At 41.8% G+C, this 18,221-nt stretch overlaps 1 protein-coding gene across 13 annotated transcripts in view; it reads right to left on the minus strand.

The window, feature by feature from the left end:
* Positions 1–10,846, minus strand: part of ERO1A (endoplasmic reticulum oxidoreductase 1 alpha) — a 57,468-nt gene extending 46,622 nt beyond the window's left edge. For 10 of the 13 annotated variants that reach the window (XM_068965599.1, XM_068965600.1, XM_068965595.1 and 7 more), the window contains exons 1-3: positions 10,711–10,846; positions 2,075–2,194; positions 1,184–1,267 (exon numbers count right to left, since the gene is read on the minus strand). In XM_068965599.1, coding sequence (XP_068821700.1) covers positions 1,184–1,267; positions 2,075–2,194; positions 10,711–10,824 — 318 coding nt within the window. In that variant the 5' untranslated portion in view covers positions 10,825–10,846. Of the gene's footprint in view, positions 1–1,183; positions 1,268–2,074; positions 2,195–9,937; positions 9,940–10,703 lie in introns of all 13 variants that reach the window. The other 3 variants (XM_068965601.1, XM_068965603.1, XM_068965604.1) reach the window with 3 other exon arrangements.
* Between the last annotated feature and the right edge of the window lie 7,375 nt (positions 10,847–18,221).

Here is an 18,221-nt window from a genome sequence, read left to right on the forward strand (position 1 = left end):
ACCAAAAAGGACTTCCCTGGTAGTCCACTAGTTAAGAATCTAGCTGCTAACACAGCGGAGGGGTTCGATTCTTGGTCTGGGCAGATCCCACATGGCATGGAGCAGCTAACCTGTGCACTCCAACTACTAAGCTTGTGCTCTAGAGCCCACGAGTCTCAACTACTGAGCCTGCGCTCTGCGACTACTGAAGTCGGTGCACTGAGAGCCTGTGCTCCACAACGAGAAGCCACCACAATGAGAGGCCTGTGTGCCACAGTGAAAATGGCCTCCACCCGCTGCAACTAGAGAAAGCCCACACAGCAATGAAGGCCCAGTATGGCCAGTAAAAAATATATAAAAATATCAAGTCAAAGGAACAATAGCTTTTATTACTCTCAGTAATAAATCAACAGATTATATTAACCACAAAATCTAAATTCTACTATTATGAAGACAGAATAATACAAAATAGGCTTTATAGTCATAAGCTTAGAGTTTTAATATGTTGACTTTAAACAACGTTATATGGTGATTGCAGCCATGAAATTAAAAGATGCTTACTCCTTGGAAGAAAAGTTATGACCAACCTAGATAGCATATTCAAAAGCAGAGACATTACTTTGCCAACAAAGGTCCATCTAGTCAAGGCTATGGATTTTCCAGTAGTCATGTATGGATGTGAGAGTTGGACTGTGAAGAAAGCTGAGCACTGAAGAATTGATGCTTTTGAACTGTGGTGTTGGAGAAGACTCTTGAGAGTCCCTTGGACTGCAAGGAGATCCAACCAGTTCATTCTGAAGGAGATCGGCCCTGGGATTTCTTTGGAAGGAATGATGCTAAAGCTGAAACTCCAGTACTTTGGCCACCTCATGCGAAGAGTTGACTCACTGGAAAAGACTCTGATGCTGGGAGGGATTGGGGGCAAGAGGAGAAGGGGATGACCGAGGATGAGATGGCTGGATGGCATCACTGACTCAATGGACATAAGTCTGAGTGAACTCTGGGAGTTGGTGATGGACAGGGAGGCCTGGCATGCTGCAATTCATGGGGTCGCAAAGAGTCGGACACGACTGAGTGACTGAACTGAACTGAACTGATATTTAACCTAAGGATTCAAATATTATTTTAATTATACTGGACCCTTTCAAAAATTGCAATTATTCCAAAAAACGTGACAGTTCTTAAATGTGTAGACTGTTCTTACCGAGTGACAAGGCTTGACGGCACAATCCCTTCTTCCACACTGGCTGATATCATTCCAGAAAGGACATGGCCTTTTCAGGTTTACCTGCAAAATAAAATTAGAGAAAAGTTATAAAAATAAGAATCTCAAGATTGTAACAGACAGATGTTGAATTATGATACTATAACCTGGTCATGTTATCAGTTGCAATTATTCTACTTCATCCATTTACCAATTGTCAAGTTTCAGTGATAGTGTAAACATGTAGCTGGTCTAAGCAAATCGGTAGACTTGGTCATAAAGACAAAACAGGCTACTAAACAGATCATGAACAGATAGCAACTGGAAGCCAGAGTAGTTCATGTCATCACTGCTCAACTTACAGTGTTTTTTTTTTTTTCCAACTCACAGCCTTTCAATGAAAGTAATAGCTAACAGACAATTGTGAACACAGAGTGTACTGCATAGTACAATGATCAGATTTTCTATACTCTTTCAACAGATAACTCAAGATAAAACATCACAAATTACTTGTTAAAATAATACTGGTCAGAATAAAGTCATGCTTCTTAAAAATACTTCTTTTTTTTAATTAATTGGAGCAAATCTGATGTTTTGGAATGTTATGAACAACTCATGGCTTCGATAACAATATAATAGCTTCTGTTCAGACTTCAATTTAACCAGCTAGATTCCAACACTAGAGTTCAAAACTCAACTTTTGAAATTAAAAGTATTCAATGGGTCATTTCAGAACCATATGGTTCATTCTTATGAACTGTATTTTCCTAATATAGCCTTACTCAATTTTAAATAATAAACACAATTTTGCAGCTCAGTGATCCCGAAGAAAATGTAATTATCTATTTAAGCTTTAAGTATTCCTATACCACCCCACAAATTTTTAAATACCTTGTAATATCTAAAGTAGTCACTTTCCAGGAGTTTTTGAAGTCTTGGGAAAAGCCTGTAGTTATTAAATTTATCAATGGTTTCAACATCACAGGTACAATCATCCAAGTAACCACTGACCTGTTACAAAGAAAATGGAATATTATATTAAAATATCATAGACACAACAGTTTTTTCCTCACATGGTTATGATAAAAGAGCCCTTTACTCAACCAGCCCCTAGCCTCTTGCCTCCATATAATTTTCTGAGCTAGGAGATGGCTATAACTGAGTAATGCTATTGCTCTTACTATTACCTATAGGAATGCAGTGGACATCATTTGTAGGGAGGGTGTACTGAGCTCAAAATGATACACATACCCCCAAAGAGTTGGTTGGTTCCCTGCAGCCATTCAGTATTCCCATCCCACCCTCCAGAATGACCGGGGGTGGACTTCTAATCCAAAACAAGTCACTGACTCCACTCCAGGACTCTGGAATTGAGGCTAAGAAGGAGCAATGTCTCCCCGTCACTAAAGAAGTAAACTCAGATCATATTCCATCATGTGAACTGAGGAACACGTAAACCAGCTAGCTGGCAGAGAGAGGAAAGATTCTACAAGATACACAAAGAAGCAGAAATAGAAGATGGAGAACATATGTTAGCTGAATTCCCTAGAGTTTGCCTGCTCCCTCTTCTACCATCTTTCCTGAAGGCATTGCTGCTGCTGCTGCTGCTGCTAAGTCGCTTCAGTCGTGTCCGACTCTGTATGACCCCATAGACGGCAGCCCGCCAGGCTCCCCTGTCCCTGGGATTTTCCAGGCAAGAACACTAGAGCGGGTTGCCATTTCCTTCTCCAATGCGTGAAAGCGAAAAGTGAAAGTGAAGTCGCTCAGTCGTGTCCGAGTCTTCAAGACCCCATGGACTGCAGCCTACCAGGCTCCTCTGTCCATGGGAGTTTCCAGGCAAGAGTACTGGATTGGGTAGCCAGTGCCTTCTCCACCTGAAGGCATTACCACCTTTGAATTCTTTGAGACCCAGTATTCCTATAATTCAGTTGTCTGTCTTTCCTTTTAGTTTCCAACAGGATGTGTAGGTCACAGACAAGGTTGGTGAATGTAAGAAGTGATACTGAATTTATAAGTGAAACAATAATTTGTTTTAAGGATATAACAACCCTCAAATATTGGCCTTGATAAATTTTATAGATTTGAAATGATGCTAAAAATTACTTATCATCAGCAACACTGAGATGGCAAATTAACCACAAAGTCAATCCTGATCTTCAAATGCTTAAAACCAATGTCTTAACTGTATTTAAGAAATCAAATTATTAAATCATATTATAATCATATGCAGTGGGAAAACATTATAATCAGATAATGTTATCAATTGTGAAGGTAAAATTCTGAGATATTTATTTGGGATTAGGCAAACATCTAACAGAATTAATTAAGCATTTCCTTAAATAAGTAAAAAACACATTATGATTTTTAAGTAACTTTTAAACTTTTTTTAATATACAGCATGCTGCAGAAAAGAGATCCTTAGACTTTGGCCTGAATATCTGCATTATAAACTACTCTGGATTATATTTTTGGGAGATGTATTGCCAATAAAATAATAACTTAAAAATCTATTGGTAAGGAAACAAATAAAGAATAATTCATTGAAATACTGAATTTAGGTGTTCTCCTTTTGGAATATGTAAAATCCTACACCATCTTTTAATTGTAGAACATCACAAAACAGTAATGGAAATTTTTCACCTAAAAAATAAGAATACTTGGAATGATGACAGCAATATTCAAGAGATAAGTTTTGTTTGTTTGTTTGTTTGTTTTTTATCCAGCTTGCCTAGTCTTATTTGTTTTGGACTAAAGAATTCAGTTTCTAGAAATCTGAGTTACATATTTTGTCACTGTAATAACTATTTTCATTTCATATGCAAATGTGTTCTTGTTTCCTGCTAAAAATTTTCTCAGTATACAATAATCTTAGAGTCCTAATTCTGGGTACCAACAAAACAAAAGAGCTTCTGTGCGTGTGTGTATAAGTTGCTCAGTCGTGCCTAACTCTTTGTGGCTCCATGGACTGTAGACTGCCAGGCTCCTCTATCCATGGAATTCTCCAGGCAAGAATACTGGAGTAGGTTGCCATTCCCTTCTCCAGAGACTCTTCCAGGCCCAGGGATTGAACCTGGGTCTCCTGCATTGCAGGCAGATTTTTTACCACCACAAAGGAAGTCCAAAGTCCTTCTAACATAGATAATTTGATTTTTCATGCCTCTTTCTTTTTGTGCTTTCAAGGCAAAACTTCTAAGAACATAAAATAAGCTACTGTTTCTCCCGTTGGATACAAATTATTACACAAAGAATAATAGGCACAAAAGCTGCAAAGGCCAAAGGGATATAGGCCAGAGAGTCACATTAAATCACAAAAGAAAAAAACACAAAAAGACTGAAGAAGAAGGGTTTGAGGCAATCCATTTCTCCCCCTGAGGAATTCATTTTTAAGGTAAAAACCTATCCTCCTCTCTTTTGGGAAGCTCCCCTAAGGTACCACTCACCCCCAGCTGGGTTAACTGTCTCTCCCAAGAGCTCCCACCACACTCCACAGACTCCTACACAAGAATGACCTCACTGTACTGAATGTATCTATATTTCACTCCCTCTCACTAAACTTAAGAACCCTGAGAGCAAATTCGTGTTTGTTCATTTTTGTATTCCTGGGACTGAGCACTGTACTTCTAGAAAGTACACAGTAGATGCTCAACGATTATTTTTGGTTTGGATTGGTGAATAAGTGAATGAAAGCTGTCCACTGTCACTTGCATTCACTGGAGCCCAGCACCACGCTGCCTAACTGTAACTAGGCACTTTCACATCACCTATAATGGAGGTGAGTGCCCCAGACCATGCCAGGTCAAAGGGCAGAAAGGCGTTCACAGGGGAGTGAAAGCAAGCAGCAAAGACAAACAAATCTCTGGGTCCAATATTCTGCTGATCAACATCCTAATTACAAAGAGAGTGATAAGAAGCTCCAAACCAGAAAGAAATACATGATACCTCCAAAGCAGAGGTGGCTTAGAGCCTAGAGGCCACCGAGAAGAGAAAGCAGGACAACAGTAGATTTAGATATCTTCTGCCTCTTACCTTAGATATTAAGCGGGAGGTATTACCAACTACAATTCAGCTCGAAGGGCAGCTAAGGTGGTGGAACAGGGGTGACAGGAGCTTCACTGGATGGAAAGAGTCCAGCAAAGGAGAGGCAGGAAGATACTCGGAAATCCAAACCATCTGACTGTTCAGAAAAGCTTGCCAACAGGCAGCAGAGCCTGATCCCTGGAAGGAAGTCTAGCAGGTATGATACCAGACCCAGTTCTAGAAATTAAAGAACCATGTATGTTACCAGAACAGTCTCAGGAAAAGTCTAAGGTAGAATTCCAGTTAATGGACCCAGGGCAGAACCTTGGAAATGAAGCAAAGTCCTATTACCTAAACTAAGACCAAAAGATCGGTGCTGATATATAAGAAGGATGGCTTGATGCTGTACTTCAGAATGTGCTATGGGGGCATAAGTAACCACTATACTATCTCCCAAAGTGAAACAGAACTGTGGCCCCACCACAGGAATTTGAATTTTTAAAAAAATGCACTCCCCTACCTGCTCCCACAACACATACACAAAGTGACTGATGAATGCCAAAATGGGCAGCTCACTGCTCTGGGCTTCAGGTAATAATCAGCCTTGGCGGGGCAGGAGGCCAAACAAATAGGAAGCAATGGAAAGGCCCTTGCTGAGGGGTGGTAGATATATGGACTGAAGTAGGCCTAACACTATTCAATCCTGGTCTCTTTAAGAGTAGGGAAGTCTTTGAAGGCCTTATATTGCTTTCTTCCAAGCAACCCAGCAATCCCCTTCTCCCACCCTTGAGGGGAGGCAGTGTGTAACAACAGGGTTAGCAGGCAGGCTCTGGAGTTAGACCTCCTAGGGTTGAGTCTCATCCCTGATACTTCTTAGTTGTTGACATTCCCCATGCTTTTCAACCTAATAGCTCAGCAGTAAAGAGTTCACCTGCAATGCAGGATACTCAGGAGACCAGGGTTTGATTCCTGGGTCGGGAAGGTCCGCTGGAAGAGGAAATGGCAGCCCATTCCAATTTTCTTGCCAGGACAATCCCATGGACAGAGGAGCCTGGCGAACTACAGTCCATGGGGAGGAAAGAGTTGGATACGACTGAGTGACTAACACTTTCAATTTCCCATCTGAATACAAAAATATCGAGGTAGTTAAAAAGTTTGTTGGAATTTTTCCATAAGATATTATGGTAAAACCTGAATGAACTTTTTGGCGAACCCAACAGAATAGTAGCTCTCATCTCAAAGAGTTCATATCAGGATAAAATGACCTAGTGTAAAGCCCAGTAAGTGTTGATCATTATTATTACCCTACCACTGCTTAAATGTTTATAGTGACAGGGATCTTAACTATTCCCCCAAAGCACCCTACAACATTCTTTTTTTAATGAACAAGATTTTTTTTTTTTAAGCCAAGTTTGCAGTTAAAATTCTCCAAAAATCTTACATCTGTAGCTCCAAGGGAACACAGAACTGACAATCAACAGTTAACTCCACTACTTTCTCCATTGACTCTGATTGGTTTGAACCAAATTCCAAAATACAAAAGGCAAGGGAAAAGAAAATAACACTGGTCTGCTTGTTCTCAAGTTTTTGGATACAGGTATCCTTATCTTGAGAGTCCCTTGGACTGCAAGGAGATCCAACCAGTTCATTCTGAAGGAGATCAGCCCTATTTCTTTGGAGGGAATGATGCTGAAGCTGAAACTCCAGTACTTTGGCTACCTCATACGAAGAGTTGACTCATTGGAAAAGACTCTGATGCTGGGGGGGACTCGGGGCAGGAGAAGGGGACGACAGAGGATGAGATGGCTGGATGGCATCACCGACTCGATGGACGTGGGTTCGAGTGAACTCTGGGAGTTGGTGATGGACAGGGAGGCCTGGCATGCTGCGATTCATGGGGTCACAAAGAGTCAGACACGACTGAGCAACTGAACTGAACTGACTGATCCTTTACTTTGCAACAAAAGACAAAATAAAAAACACTATCAAAATAGTTTTTTTTCCCCTAAATAGTTTTCTTGTGTCCTAAAAACTTCCAGTCCTATGGTAGACTATTATTTTTTTGCAAAGCACTGTAAGAGTATACTCCTCGTACTTGAATGAAATAGCTTTTAAAGTGCTCAAAATGTGCTTTATTTGGCAAAGAACTTTAGTTTCACTTAATTTTACTGAGTTTTGTGACCATTAAAACATACACACAAATACACACACACACACGAGGCATTCATTTGTTGACAGACTGGAACAACTCTGTCAAAAGAAAGCATAGACGCACCAAAAAGACTCTATCTTGGGTAGCAGGCAACTTTCTAAGGACAAAAAACACTAAGAGCAGTTTCTGCTTTAAAGTCTTGGTCTTGCTATAACTAGAATCATTGTTAAATGACCCAAAGCATAGCGACCAACATGAAACACACTTTGGTCCACATGCTTCGTTCAGAAAACGCTGGAATGTAGGTGGCATTCAGAGCCAGTGACATCTCTCCAATATAACCTGTTTCAAAGATCCCTCTGACTAAGCCTTAATCCTGGGCTTATTTCCACCCACCACCCAACATATTATCACTGTCTTTTCCATTGTCCTGCCACTCTGACTAACACACACTTTTTTAAATTGACCTGAACAAGACACCCAGACAGGTAAACTACATGTACATAGAGTCTATCTACAATGCATTCCAAGCAAGAAATAATCCACTTCTGAGGTAGCCATTTTGGATTATCCAAACTATTCCCCTTTCATTAGGCTGATGGAGATTTACTGGATTCAAAGAAGTGGACCTGAGTGTTTATTAGCACTAACTATATTGAGTGACAAAACATTCTGAATATAAAAGTTTACAAACGCATTTCTAATTAATTTCACTGAAAAAGGTGTCCATACTGCCTCCATACTTGGCTTCAATATCTCTTCTTGAGATGATTTCTTTAAAATGCATCCTGGGATTCTGTGAATTGGGACTAAAGTTCAGTTATATTTATTCTCTCGAATGGTGCATAATGAGAAAATAATTGTCGAAAAGAAATAAACTCTGAAAAATCTTCACTTACTTCAAGCCCATATCTGCTACAATACTATTTTAATTTAAAGGAAGGGTGAGTCCTTATTTATAGGATTTTTATGCGAAACTGTTCATGTATTAGACTTCACTGACTTGTATACCAAAAGGTTTTTTAAAAAAAGCCAATTTTCTGTGTAAGATATTTTTTTAACATTTTTTAACAATGATACGAGTGGCAGTTAGGAGGGGGATGAGGAATGTACAAGGGAGACTCATAACTCATACAACTGGTCACTTATTGTGGGCAACTAAACTGAAGCACTATTCTCAAAAGAACTTACAACATACAGTGAAAATGGTTTTACTAGGATGTGATGTCAACTAACAGGCATATGCAATAACTAAGTTTACAGATTCACTGGGGAAAAAAAATGCATTGGGAGCTATTGACCCATTTTTAATTAAGAATATACTTCAGCTAGTGTAGCGTTCACATATTTGATAAGCACCAAATATGTACCAGTCTGTGTACTCTGGAGTGGCAAGAATTGTAAATTGTAATTTTCTAATTTACTTTTTGATCTCTCAAAGTCTGTTCACGTTAGGCCTCAATAAATGCCTGTTGAATTTAGTCCAATTATTTGTAGAGCTTTGCACATACTTTAGTGGCTTTCTGAGGTCCAACAACTACATGCTGCTGCTAAGTTGCTTTAGTGTGTCCGATTCTTTGCAGCCCTATGATTGTAACCTGCCAGGCTCCTTCATCCACAGGATTCTCCAGGCAAGAATACCAGAGTGGGTAGCCATGCCCTCCTTCAGGGGCTTTTCCCAACCCAGGGATCGAACCTGTGCCTCCTGCATTGCAGGAGGATTCTTTCACCCCTGAACCACCACGGAAGCCCTAAACACATGCTGCCCTGGTCCAAATCAGAACCCTCAGGTACAACAAGCCAGGCGCCCATGCAGCAGCGGTGAGGAGTGATGCGTGGTAATTCAAGGCAGAAGTGGTAAGGACAGGCAACAGGAAGGAAGATAGGGCTACAACTGGCAACAAAAAGAGAATCAAAAGGACTTTGTGGCCGATGCTAATAGAACCAGAGAAGATCTGAGCTTTTATTGCCAAACCTTAGGTGAAAATTTGCTTTTTTAGTTTCCAGCATGGACAGAGGAGCCTGGTGGGCTGCTGTCTATGGGGTCGCACAGAGTCGGACGTGACTGAAGCGACTTAGCAGCAGCAGCAGCAGCAATATTTATTAACTAAAAAAAGAAAAAAAAAAAAAAAACCACCAAGGATCCCTGCCTCTCCTCAAGCCCCAAAGAACATGATTTACTAACCTGTGAGCTCTTCAGGGCAGGAATTATGCCACTGTATTTCTGTATTACAAATTCTCAGATCAATTTACATAGTGTTTATAAGTGTTTGCTGAATGGATCATTTGCACCTTCCCTTTTCTTTCTCCATTTTTTAAATTTTATCTCTCCTGATTTGGTTGATACATACATGTCGATATGTTTGTCTCCATTTTTCTCTTCATGTTTGTTACCATCCTCTTCCTCCTCTTCTCACCCCCATCCCTTCCATTACTGACCATAATGGAACTAAATAAGTTAACAGCAAAATCTACTTAAAAGGAACAATTTGGATACCCATCCCTCAATGTTGTATAAAATGTCGTTTTTATAACAGAAATCAACCAAAACGTGGGTTTTAATAATAATGACATTAAAATATCACATCTCGTGGATACCAAAAACCTGTACGTTTCTTTGAATATTTTGCTCAAGGAATCCACATTTCTTACTAACCGAAGGAAATAATTATAAGCTTGTAATCAAACTTCTACACTGAGGACCGGTCTCCCAATTGGGACCAGCAATACGGATGCCGCGGTTAAAGAGTTTCACTACACTCAGGAAAAAGAAAGGACACAGGGCAACCGCGGCCCCAGGCAGTTGAGCTTAAGACACTGAAAAGCCACACGAAGCCATTCTCCCGCCTGACAGGAAGATCTGAGGCAGCCCCTTCAAAAGTCGGTCCTGACCAGAAAGGGCGGAGAAGGGACCCAGCAGAGGCACAGCCCACGCTGTTCCAAGCCAAACTGGAAGTTTGAAAGACCCAGGTTCTGTGAAAATAACAAATTGTGTGTGTGTGTGTGTGTGTGTGTGTGTGTGTGTGTGTGTGTGTGTGTTCTGTGAAAATAACAAACCAACTAGGTAGAAACAGACAGCGGTGTACCCATACCTCTCGCCCCAAGCCTGATCAGAAGCGCGGGAAGGCGCCCTGACATCGGTTCAGGGTCTTCGGGTGGGGGACCTGCTCACACCAACCCAGGCGAGCTGCAGAGGACCGAGCCCCGGCCAGGGAGCAAAAGCACAGGGGGCTTCTTCGGGAAGGGTGGAGAAATAAAGACACACCTCCAGCGCCCCACCTGCCCCGGCGCGCGGCACGCCTCGCAAGGCGCAGGCAGGGGTCCCGGAACCCGCAGCCCCGCCGCGCATACCCCTTACCTGGCAGAAGCACCTCTGCGCCGCCGTCTCTGGGGGCTGCTGCTCGCCGTGGCCCGAGCCCAGCAACCCCACGGCGACCAAGAAGCCGATCAGGAAGCCCCAGCGGCGGCCCATAGCCGCTCCAGCCGCTTGTCGTGCCGCGCCTCGGAATCCCCAGCGCTCGGGAGCAGGCCGTGCGTCCGCAGATGAAGCCCGCGCGGGCCAGCCCCCGGCCGCGCCCCACCCCCCGGCCGCCTCCCAGGCCCGCCCTCGTCTCTCCTTCCTCTCAGAAGCCGCCACCTCTCGTTGCAGCCTGCGGACGTGCCGGGGCGCCCGCGCGGGCCGCCTGGGACCTGAGGCCCGCTTCCGCCCCGCGCGTGTGGCTGACGCACCAACCCTCTTCCAGACTCCGCCTAGCCCGGAGAGCCGCGCCCGCCCCCGCCCCGAGGCCCCTGAACGCCCCGGGCTTGGGTACTCGACCAGGCTGCCGCCACCAGCCCCGCGCGGGAGTCGGGGTCCTCCCAGCTCCGAGAGCCCGAGCCAAAGCTGGAGGGGTCTGTGTCTCCCGGCAGGGCCCCGCCCCAGCCTCCTCATTCCGGCCAATCCTTCCCTATCTCAATGCGAGGAAATCAAACCGTGAATTACGTGTCCACGGTGGCCCTGGCTGAGTCATAAAGCTGAAAAGGATACTTGTGATCATCAATACCAGAGCTGTATATGTTGATTGTCTAGTAGTCACATCAAAAGAGCAAAAACAAGCAGGTGAAATTAATTTTAATAATTGATTGAACCAATATATGAAAAATATTTCAAAATATACTCAGTATTCAACGATTCATAATATACTTTACATTTTTAACTTTGAAATCTGTCATATATTTTATACGAACTAGCCACATTTCATAGTCAAGTGTGGGCCGAGGTGGGAAATCACTCAATTTTATAGGAGGAAACAGGCCCAGAGAGGTGAGGGGATATGACCTAGGCCTGGGAGCTGGCGTGAGAGAGCCAGGTCCTCTGAGACCAGCCCCGGGACTGGTCCATCAGCTTTGTTTGTTTGTTTGTTTCTTAAATGATACATTTTTCAAGGTGAAACTGGGAAGCTCTCCAATGTCTTACACATTGCATTAAAAGTTAAAATATTTCAATTTATTTCTTTTTTGTAAACCGTTTTTTGTTTTTTCTTAGAAAGTCATCACTTATTGACTTAACTCTAGGATATGGTAGACCTAAAATAGATTTTATACTCCTATTTTTCTAACTGAGAAAAATAGGCATAGAATTTATATACATTATTAAAAATCAGTGTCATAGAGGTGAGACTAATACCCTCTGCTCTGTACATCAATGCCAGTGAACATGTAATTAAAAAGTCACTAGTCATCTGTTATCCTAGTGGGCCGAAGTAGCTCTGATCTTAGTATCTACAACATGCTGCTGCTGCTGCTGTTAAGTCTCTTCAGTCCTGTCCGACTCTGTGCGACCCCATAGATGGCAGCCCACCAGGCTCCCCGGTCCCTGGGATTCTCCAGGCAAGAACACTGGAGTGGGTTGCCATTTCCTTCTCCAGTGCATGAAAGTGAAAAGTGAAAGTGAAGTCACTCAGTCTTGTCTGACTCTTAGCGACCCCATGGACTGCAGCCTACCAGGCTCCTCCGTCCGTGGGATTTTCCAGGCAAGAGTACTGGAGTAGGATGCCATTGCCTTCTCCTCTACAAGTTAATACAATCACTCTTTTTTTACCTGGAAAGTTGTCTTTTCATTATACTGTGTATGGGTTCTCATATCCCTCTAGGGACAGACCTAACTTATTAGATCCCTCATCATGGGTCTTCCTGGTTTCCTCTTCACCTGGTTCCAATGTCTAAATTAATTTCAATTCAATAAACTTACACTCTGCCAGAATGAGCCTGACATCAGAGATACAAAGATGTATGAAACCCAGTCCCTGCACGTGGATGGACACCACATGGACGTTAGTATGTCATCTTTATGACAGCTTTACTTTATGTCTCTATTACTGAATTGTGATCTCTTTTAACTCCCTAAACAGGGATTATGCCTGTGACTCCCAAAAATATTTGCATGCATTTGTAAAAATAAATGAATATATTTCATATGGCTAGAGTATTAACGGGCTTCCATGGTGGCTCAGCTGGTAAAGAATCTGCCTGCAATGCAGGACACCCTGGTTTGATCTCTGGGTCAGGAAGATCCTCTGGAGAAGGGAATGGCAACCCACTCCAGTATTCTTGCCTAGAGAATTCCATGGACAGAGGAGCCTGGCAGTTTACAGTCCATGGGGTCGCAAGGAATTACATGCAATTGAGCAACTTTCATTTTCAGAGTATTAATGTCTGAAGATTAAGCTATCAAAATGAGAGACACCATATGAAAAAGAGGAAACTAAATGAATAAAGCCTAAAATTGCAGAAAGAAGCAATCTCAACATCAATCAGCTCTGAATTTCATGGTGATGTAATAGCCTGAAATTTGGAAGAGTTTAAAAACATCAATATTCCCATGAAAAAAGCTCTATTCCATGACTTAAAACTCTTGCCCAGAACAGATTTCTAGCAAACATATCAGAAACAATCACCATTTAAGATAATCTTTTTGACTTTATTGTCTCCCCCCTCCCGCCTTATTGAAGTATAATTGACAAATAAAATTGTAAGATAATTGAAGTGTATATCTTGGTGATTTGACATACAGCAACATTGTGAAAGGATTTCCGCCATCGAGTTAACACATTTATCATCTTACATATTTATCCTTCTTCCCTCCCTTGGTGAGAGTATTTAAGTTCAACTCTCAGAGAATATCAGTGATACATTAGAGTGTTATCAACTATGGCTATTGTGTTACACAGTAGATCCCCTGACTTTATTCATCTTATAGCTAAAAGAATGAACCCTTTTACCAACCTCTTCCTGCTTTCGCCACCCCCTTGCCCCTGCCAACCACTTTTCTACTCTCTGTTTCTATGAGTCTGACCTATTATTATTCTATATATGAGTGATGCCATGCGGTACTTGCCTTTGTCTAGTTATTTCACTTAACACAGAACTCTCAAGGCCCATGCATGTTGTAGCAAATGGCAGGATTTCCTTTCTCATGCTAAATAATAGTCTGCTGTATATGTATACCACATCTTCTTTATTCACTTATCCATTGGCAGACACTAGGTTGTTTCCGTACTTTGGCAATTGTGAATAATGCTGAGTGAATGGGGAAGTACTGATATCTAGGGAATCCCCTATTTGCCCAGTGGTTAAGACACTATGCTTCCAATGCAGGGGGCATGGGTTTGATTCCTGATTGGGAAAGTAAGATCCTACATGCTGTGTGGTGTCAAAAACAAAAGGAAGTATAGATATCCAGGTATAAAGCCAGAAGTGAGATGGCTGGATCTTACTTTATTGTCTTGATAATTATAATTATTCCTTTCACATTTGTAAGGGATTTTAGATTGTATAAGTGTTTTTACATATTTGAATGTTTTATACATATTACAAAGATGACTGACATTTCCCTGAGAATTCTTTGGGTTGGTCCTTTGTGTGAGCTCACTTCTTCAACTCTCCCTGCTCTGGCATCATCTTGTCTATGTTAAGGCCCATGAAATAACTGATTAGTCATCAAATAACTATTTAAGGAGCATCCACAGGGTACATAGTTCAACCCTGGATCTCTGAAAGTCCAGTCTCTCATCTATTATAACTTCACTAAACAATATCAAATGTTTTAGAGATGAACAAGGTTACTACCTTGTTATTCTAATACTAGCAATCATAACAATAACATGACTTAGATTTAATGTACACAGCATTTCTTGTTGGAATTCTGATTACTCTGCAAATAACAGCTATTATTATTTTTTTAATGACCAAAGCAGGAAATGGCTTGAGGCCAATTTCTCAAAATGGGACATGGAGATTTTTGTGAGAAGCTTCTCGCTACATAAAACAATTTCTGACAGAAGGAAATGATTAAGGAAAAAAATGTGGTCAAGGAAAAAGATTCTTATGACACACAAGAGGAAGAAAGGCCAAGTAAAAACCTAAAATGTCTGTGCTGATGTTTGGTTAGATCTATTTATGTAGTGAGTGAATATTTACTGAATGTGTGTGCACACGCCATATCAGTAGACTTTCTGTTGAGCTGCTTGAGATCATCTGAATTGGAGAGCTGTTTTGCTCAGTCGCTAAGTCACATCTCTTTGTGACCCCATGGACTGTGGCCTGCCAGGCTCCTTGTTCATGGGACTTCTCAGGCAAGAATACTGGAGTGGCTTGCCATTTCCTTCTTCAGAGGATCTTCCTGACCTAGTGATCAAACCTGCGTCTCTCGCATTGGCAGGCAGATTCTTTACCACTGAGCCACCAGGGAAGCCCAAGTTGGGGCAAGCTGCCACCTAAGTTCTGTCATCATCTTCTCTACCTCGGGTTTCTGAGAGAGCAAACTATATATAGTAACTGGCTTCACTTCTTAATTTCCCGTTCACACCTTAGCCCATTGTGTGGGCTGGTTGCCAACTCCACCTTCCTACTCCTCTTTACCTGACTTTCTTATCACCAAATCCAATCACCATTTTCATTGAAATCATAACATCTTCATTGCTTTGACAAAGCTGATTCCGTCTTCCTTAGATTCAATTTTCTAAGTGGCAAACACGCCAGATCCTCCTTATAGTCGTCTGATATTATGTAACTTCCTCCTTCATGGGCTGTCCCTGAGCCCTCCTTTAAGGTGTGAGTCTTCCCCAGGATTCTATCCTTTCCTCAGTGCTTTTATTTATCTATTCTCTACCTTGGAGAAACTTGCCCAGTCTCATGATTTTAAATATTTCCTTTATGCTAATAATTCCCAAATCTGTTTTTCCAGTTCAGATCTCTCCCTTAAGCTTCTATGGGACACAGCCGTCTGGTTTTCTCACATTTGATTACATTACCACGTACATATGTAGACAGCAAGAAATCAGAAAGTCAGTCTCAGTTTCCCCCTCTCTTTCATCTCCCGTGATCTACTGATGAATCAAATCCCAGCAGTTCTGTCATCAGTTTATTCCCTCCTCACCATCCTTATGACCTAGGACTAGTTTCAGCCCTGATTGTTGCTCACCTGATTTATTACAATATTTCCTTAACTGATCACCCAGCTTCTAGGCTTGTACTCCTCAAAAAACAGTCTTCCCAGCTAACCTGATTTCTCAAAAATGTAAATTACGTCTCTAAAATCTGCGTGCTCTTGATCTGGTGCTTCTGAAGAATTAAATTCAAGATTCGCAGCACAACATTTAAGGTCCCCACTATTTCTCCAGCTTCATCTCCAACACCTCTCTGCCTTATAGCTAGTGAACTGCTATTATCCCTATAGAGACCTTGCTGGGCTTCCCGGGTGGTGCTGGTGGTAAAGAATCTGCCTGCCAATGCAGGAGACTTAAGAGGCGTTGGGTTCGAGCCCTGGGTTGGGAAGATCTCCTAGAGGAGGAAGTGGCCACCCACTCCAATATTCCTGCCTGGAGAATAGACAGAGGAGACTGGCAGGCTACAGTCCACAGGGTTGCAAAGAGTCAGACATAACTGAAGAGACTTAGCACGCATGCACGGAGACCTTGTTTCCAGATGCCACATCTTTGCTCCCCCTATTTCCACCCCTGAAATGTTTTCTCCCCTGTCCCACACCCATCAACTTAATACACCTGGCTAACTCCTTTAAGGGGCTTCCTTTGTGGCTCAGCTGGTAAAGAATCCGCCTGGAATGTGGGAGATCTGGGTTTGATCCCTGGGTTGGAAAGATTCCCTGGAGAAGGGAAAGGCTACCCACTCCAGTACTCTGGCCTGGAGAAATCCATGGACTATACAGTCGGGCACGACTGAGCAACTTTCACTTTCACTTTCAACTGCTTTAAGATTCAGCTCAGGCAACTGCTACCTCCAGGAAATCCCCCCATCCCTTCCTCTGTGGTTGTATAGATTCCTCTTCTTTGGTCCCATAAGAGCATATAATTGTGCTTACCACATGGAATTAAATATAATTTATGTATAGGTTTTCCATGTTCAACACGCAAGTAGGGAATTTGCCTTTGGTAGTCTCAGTTTTCCCAGCACTCAGCATTATGTTTGTGCTTCACAAGATGACCTCTGAGTGAGTTAGTCAACTTACAAACAAATTAACTAACGAACGTAAAAAGATACTAACAGCATGAGATGTCACAGGGCAGTGTATGATTACAATTCAAACAACCACTATAAACTTAGAAACAAAGCGATCAATTTGGGCAGAAGTAATTTTGGATCAGGGAGAGGACAGAGCAGAATTGGAATTGACAGTAGAAAATTAACAAAAGGTATGGATGTGGGAAAACTGATGACAAGAGAGTCTCAACTACTAATTGATTCATTAGAAAAAAGAAAAGAAAGTTATCTAAAATTCATTTAGAAAACATTTCAAGATCAGGACTCTCCAGTCAAGAAACAAGGGTGGCTATAAACCCAGGGACTCTAGACTCAGCATGATTCCAAAGAGAGAGGAAATTCTGAAATGAAAAAGTGTAGATTAAGTGAAATCCCTCCATGCTGAATGTTCAAACTCCTCCCCCACCTTCAGCAGAACACCTGTAATGCTCAGTTTCAAAACTGCAGACTTTATACACTTCTTTCCACTCACCTCATCACTCCTGATCCTTTTCTCTTCCATTCTGAAAGGTGATTGGAGTCCCTGCTGGTCCAGTGATTAAGAATCTGTCTTCCAAAGCATGGGATGCGGGTTTGATCCCTAGTAGGGTAACTAGCAGGCTGAGACAAACAGCTTGTGTACCCCAGTGAAGACCCAGAACAGCCTAAAAAAATAAAAATGAAAGGGGATTGGAGAATTTTCTAAGAATAAACAATGGCATCAAAAACAACAAAACAGCTGGTCCCCCCCACTCACACTACTGTTTGTGTTTTTTTTAACCTTTAGTACCTCATTCATTCTATGATCAGAAAATTAAAGCTCACCAGATTAAGGAAAGCCTCCAAAGTAAAATAGACCAAAATAAATAGGAAAAAAGGAACTCTGAAGAAACAGAGAGGGAAGAAAGGAAGACAATCAAAAAGTTATACCAGAATCATCAAAGTCATAAGAACGGGATTACATTACAAAGAACAAGCAGGGAACAAGGAAGAGTTCTTGGAAACTAAATATATGGTAACTAAAATAAGAAGTTTCAACAGAAACACTAGAAGAAATATTGATGAAATCTTCTAGCTAGTGAAATAGAAAGACAAAGATGTAGAAATAAATAAGAAGAGATGGGGAAAAAATAGAGAATTAATTCAAGGAGACAGTGTGACTAATAAGAGTACCACGAAGGGAGAACATACAAACAGAGGGGATAATCATAGAAGTAATTCAATGAAATAACCAAAATGGAAGAACGGTTATCTAGATTCACGGGGCACACTGAATACCCAGTCAGTGGATAGAAAATTCTCCTAACAGAGACAAAAAGTTCAGAAAGAAAAAAGAAACCCTAGTTTCTGACA

This window comes from Capricornis sumatraensis, chromosome 2, assembly GCF_032405125.1.
Source record: "Capricornis sumatraensis isolate serow.1 chromosome 2, serow.2, whole genome shotgun sequence".
Classification (NCBI taxonomy): Eukaryota; Metazoa; Chordata; class Mammalia; order Artiodactyla; family Bovidae; genus Capricornis; species Capricornis sumatraensis.